At 50.1% G+C, this 5,730-nt stretch overlaps 1 protein-coding gene across 1 annotated transcript in view; it reads right to left on the reverse strand.

The window, feature by feature from the left end:
* Positions 1 to 300: 300 nt before the first annotated feature.
* EVX2 (even-skipped homeobox 2) overlaps positions 301 to 5,730 on the reverse strand; it is a 19,073-nt gene continuing 13,643 nt past the window's right edge. The window contains exons 4-5 of the mRNA XM_019522856.1: positions 1,333 to 1,426; positions 301 to 422 (exon numbers count right to left, since the gene is read on the reverse strand). Of these exons, the coding sequence (XP_019378401.1) occupies positions 301 to 422; positions 1,333 to 1,426 (216 nt within the window). The remainder of the gene's footprint in view (positions 423 to 1,332; positions 1,427 to 5,730) is intronic.

Genomic DNA, 5,730 nt, shown 5'->3' on the forward strand with positions numbered 1-5,730 from the left:
ATGATTTAATGACTTCACTTTGAGTGTTCATTGTCATTTCAATCATCTTTTAAACAAGGCAGGAGTGAAAAGATCTTTCCTAAACACTTTAACTAATAAGTTGTCAATGTTTAAACAACAATTACCTTATAAAATGGAAATTAGCTGATATGATCAAACCATATGGCTAATATAATTGATTTGTTCATATTTTTAAAAATGGTGAAAAACAAAGCCAGAACAGCAGACTAATGTAATTTACAGACTTAACTAGAGGTGATATGTTCTATTTAGTCAGGCAGTAAATAACTCCTTTGTGTTTTAAGGGAAAGATTTCTGTACCAAGGAGAAGGTGGATCCTAGCAAACTCTGGTCTATGAGTTTTACTGTCAATAGCTTTTTAAAATACTGAAGAAAGAAGAGATACTTGATGCCTGCATTGCCTAAAGAAAAACAAAGGATATGTAACCAGTTTTTTAAAGCAAACTGCATTTGAAACAAATAGATTCAGTGAAAACAGAACAAGCAAGTTAATAACATCAGATTCTGAAATTGAGGGTTATGTCCACACAGTAATTTATAAATATGTCTTTCAGAAAGCATACATTTCCAGGGCTGTGTAGGTAGCACTGTCATCAACATCATGCCAATGAACTGTGCCAGCAACTACCCAGATGAACAATTATTCACGTTAAAATTTAGATTATGTGTTTTATCCCGAAGCCACATGAATGCAAGAAGAGAAACTCTTATCTTGATTTTCAGAAATGCTGCTCACACTTCAGTGAGTTATGGTATTCAGCACCTCTGAAAATCAGGCCATATGTCTGCATTTTAAAGAGGAAGAGGCTGCTGCCTACCTTCATGAACAATTTCTGAAGAAACTTTGTATCTAATTTCAAAGCATGTCTGAAGCCGACCCCCAAAACTTCAATTCGATCTGTAATTTTTAAGACTGGTTCACTGTCAAACTGGGTAATTTTTTCCCCTGCTCGTTGACTCATACTCAGCAAAACAGATGGCGCCCATAATAAATCTGCACTGGAAAATGCATTTTTATGTCTACTGGTGCTCTGAAGTTTTTCATTCCTTTTTTAGTTTCTTTGAGGCTGCATTTTTTTGTCGTCTTTACCTGATTTGCCACCTACTGTATGGGAATTGGTTTCTCAAAATGAGACGGGAAACACAATTTTGAGTCTGCATTAACAGAAGAAAGGCAACTTAGGGGAAAATCTTCATTTTTCTTGTAAGTCTATTAGCAGTCGAAAGGCTCGTAGGAAGGCGTGGGGCTCCTATTATCTTACTGTTTTGTGTCTGCCGGAAAACACATTTCTTCCGTTTCAGACTAAATACCTGAAAATCGGCGTAACTCAACAGGCCGCCTCTTCCGTGCCAAATTACCTTGACTCTGATCACTCCCTTCTTTCGGACAGTAATAGTTTCGCCTCTGACGGCCAAGAGAAATCGAATTCAATTAGGTAAAAGCCTCATTTGCGTTGTCTGGAAACCGCGGACGTGACTTAAGTGGTCGCTTGGCTTGTGTGAAATTCTCTCTCATTGATAATATGTGAAGTCTCATTAAGTTGCTGCAAACGGAATTTTAATAATGTGTTAATAATACCTGCTCATGGTTTCAAATGGAAAGCCCTTGGATTCAGAGGGGAGGGCTTTCCATCACCCAACCTGGCCGCGCTGGGCGCCGAGGGAAGGGGCGATCGGGCGGCGCCTGCTTGGAGGCGAGCTGCGCGGGGCAGGGCCCGCCCCGCCCCGCCCCGCCCAGCCCCGCCCCGCCGGGCTGCAAGGAGCAGCACTGGGCGGGGGCAACCGGGGGTGCGTGTGTTGGCCAAGTGCCCCTAGCCAGGCCCCTCGGCGTGTGCAGGGGCCACGCAGAGCCTGGGCGAAGGGGGATGAGCCCCGTGGCTGTCCTGGCGCCCTTCAGCCCGCTGCTGCCCCGAAGGCCCGGCCTGGTGCCGGCGGCTTTTATGGTCTCCTGTCCCGGGGCAGGACAAGCCGAGCGGAAGCCGGAGCTCGCGGGGCAGCAGCGACTGGATAAAAACCGCGGGGAGGCGGCTGCAGGCGCTGGCGGGTTTGGGGCTCCGGGCTCGGCCGGCGGAGCGGCAGGGACACGGGCAGGGCTTTGGGGAGGCGCGTCCCCGCACGAGGGAGTCGCGGTCTCCCCTGGCCCCTGTGCCGGGGCAGGGCGCACGGAGCAGACCCCGCTCCCGCCGGGTTGCTGAGGCCGCCGTACAAATTGCCTTGCAAGTCACAGGAGCTGGAGGCCGGAGATCATTAGAAGCTGCGAGGGGCTGATTGTCTTTAGCTGCAATGATCTCCCATGATTAATGATTTATCAGGAACTTCCTCGCCGTCAGTCAGAGCCTGCCGCCGCGCCCGGCTGCAAAGCAGCCTCCTCCAGCGCGTCCCTTCCTGCCCGGCTCCCGGGGCACCCCGGGGTCACCTCGCCTCCGCCCTGCCTCCGGGCCCTCGGAGTACCTGGGTGGCTCTTTCCCAGCCGAGATCTGCCAGCCATCTCCCCCGCCTCGCGGCACTACCCTTGACATCCAGGCAGGTGGGGTGTTGTAAAGAAATATCGTTGTGATCGAGGCGGTTATCTCTCAGCTGGGGGGTTGGGAGCCGGAGCTCTCTGCTGAGCAAAGCCCCTCGCAGAGGAGGCGAGACCTGCTACAAAGTAGCTTTGAAGGACGGGGCACGTTTCCCTTGGCAAGTGAACAGTGGGTGCTCTTAATTCCCTCCCCTGGCCGGGGGGTGAGGACCGGCTCACGGAGCCGGGCAGAAGGGCGCTGTTTGGATTTACTCGGGGCGCAGCACCCGGCTCTGAATTTCTGAGCGCTGCTGTTCGCCGCATCTCACTATAGCGCTGATCTTTGAATGGAAAGAGAGAGAGCAGGACTTCGGGAACAGCTTGGTGCTGGGGAACAGCAGCAAGCACCAAGAGGCAAAGAAAATGGGGGAAGAGTAGAAAGGACAGGGAAATGAAGTGCTAATCCACTTGGCTGACTAATGAAAAATGACAGGCGGCCTTCTAGGAGAGAGAACTACAGCCCCCACCAGTGTCCCCATGTCAACGACCAAAACGACACCGGGCAGTTTTTTGGCTTTAACCGTCACAGATGTTTTTTCCTGTTACTTTTCTGGCTTTGTAGTCTTTGGCTGTAGATAACACTTCCAAAATGTCCTTGACAGGCGTCTGAGGCAGCAGATCTGGTGCTTACGGAAACTAGCCTAATAATTATTTACAGAAACGGCCTTTGATTTAGCAGAAACTTTCCCGAAGTTGACTCTGCATCCCAGTTGTCCTTGTGTTACACTACGGAAGTCTCTGCTCGTATTCAAATCTCAACATTTAAAAAAAAAAGGACTTGTCGGTTTAATTAAAAAATCGTAGTAACAGGGCCCCAATTTGCTGTCTGGTCGCTCCTGAGAAGCACTGGACGGCCCCAGCTCTCGCCGAGATGAAGCAGCTCAGTGAGCTCCCAACACCGCTCCTAGGGCAGGATCGGGCCCTTGGCCGGAGCTGGACACTGGAGCTTCCCCCTCCGGCCGCTGATGCTAGTGGTGAACTCCCCCGAGAGTAAGAGGAGTAGAAATCGGGCCCCGGGCCCCAATCCTGCTGCCCTTACTCGCCTGAGGAACTGCTGCAGAAACCCGCTCCTGTCTGCAGTCCGCCACACGCAGGGACCCTGCTTCGGTGCCTTATCTTTTGAGTCACGCCCAAAGGATTCCCTCCTGCGCCTTTGAGCTCAACATGATCTCCGCTGAAGTGACTTGACTGCAGCTGGAGTGATTATTCTCTGGATGGGAGAAGCTTCAATTTAATAACTTCCCCAGGTACGGGAAGCGGATCAAAAGCAACTAAAGCGAATTGCTTTGGATCGAGACTAACCAAGCCCCTGGGCTTCCGAAGGGGCTATCACACGCCCTCAGATAATTCCTAATAGGTCTCAGCTAACCCTAACCCTGAACCCCCCGCTCTCGGGCTCGGGCTCTGGGTTGGCCCAGGACTTAAGGACTATCCTTCCAAGAGCCGGGGCCCACTTGCTCGACCAGCTGGCGGGGACTGTTCCCGCATGGTGTACACTCCCCGCTTGGGACATAGCTCCCAAACAGGCGACAGAAGTACTTGGCTTTGCTACTAACGTCACCCTTCGTTGTTTGCAGTCTCACAGCTGAAGATCTCCCCGATTAACAAAAGAGCAAAAAAAAAAAGCAAAGCCTGATGTCACCTACTGGCAACACCCAACCTTAGCAGCCACTTGCTCTTTTTCCAGCCAGTTTCCCAAGCTCTTTCTGTGGACCCGCAAGCAGAGAAATGTACCCCCAGTCGAGCTTTGACCCCTCGGGGTTTTCCCTTCCTAAGCCCCGCGTCCTGTTGGGGAACTGCTGTTAGGACCCAGTCTTGTGTCATGTCCTCTAGCTTGAGTTACTTTTCCATCTCCTCCGGACTAGCCGAGAGCTCTTACAGACCTTCACACGTGCCTGGGTCTGACAAGCATGGGAAGTGCAGACCTATTCTAGAGGCACCGACTCGTGCTAGGTATTTCCACAGCCACTTCCAAAATTAGGGGGGCTGCAGTTTTGCCAGTAAGCACCCGATGACCATATGGTCTCCATCCTCAGCCCCTTTCCTGGCTGAGCATGCCTGTCTCCAACATATAACTCACACCAGCGATATAGTGCCTTCGTTTGTATTTGAGAAACCCAGTGGGCCACACTGTCACTGATTTTAAGCAGAACTCCCAGGCGAATCCAGTAGCGGATTCTGCTTATAAATCAATGGCACAGTGTGATCCCAAATGTCAGCTGGAATACTCTCTGCAACTCACTGGTCATTATTTTTGTTTGCTCCTTTAATTATCCTTTCAACTTCCTTATGCCTGGTGTAATCATCTCTGGGATCCATCCCTACCAGATGGTTTGTAAATGTCACCTATTATCAGATCATTGATATATTATCAGAATTGTAGCCTCTGAAGCCATTGCACTATTATTACATGCATTTCAGATAATATGACTTGCTGAGTGAAAGGAAAGCAGGATATTTCAACTTTCTAGATGTACACAGCGATGTACTGCATTGATTTAGACGCAGGAGGTTTTTGACACTTTATCTCCAAGAGCCGCAGGACGCTCTTTTGGTCGCTCAAATCAACGACGCCAATTTCATAGCATAACCCCGGAGTTTGAAATGAGAGATTTCTTCCTATTAAAGCTGGAATCCAAAGGTTTGTAGGCAGCAAATAAAGAGGAGCTGCGGTTTCCTATCCTGCCTCGTAAGAAATCAACCCAAATCATTCAAAAAATACTTCCTCGGTAGGGAAAAGGCACGCCGTTCTGGTTTCCTCGCTGGGTGGGAATTCAGCAACGTAAAAGTGGGTTAACCAGGCAACAAGCTAGAAATGAGAGGGCCCCTTTATTATCGTCAAGATTTCTTTCCATATTTTGATTAGGAAATGGGGTGAGAAAGTTAAAGATGTATTTTCCCCTCCCCACACTGGGAGTTGATGGTCGGGATCCGGTAAGTATTCCCTAATAATCACTTCGGGGGGCTGCCAGTGCCAACCCGAATGAGCTTTTCCTGCGGAGATGTCGGAGAGGGGGTTACACATTTGGCAATGCTGCCCACGAGGCCTGCCTGGCAAGTCGATGCGGCAGAAATCTGTAAGGACCACGTCCTTAAGGAGTCCCGACAACTCGAAAAGACTTTGCACAGTTTGGGGGGGGGGGGGGGGG

The sequence above is a fragment of the Gavialis gangeticus genome, unplaced genomic scaffold, assembly GCF_001723915.1.
Source record: "Gavialis gangeticus isolate Ggan-Ray unplaced genomic scaffold, GavGan_comp1, whole genome shotgun sequence".
Classification (NCBI taxonomy): Eukaryota; Metazoa; Chordata; order Crocodylia; family Gavialidae; genus Gavialis; species Gavialis gangeticus.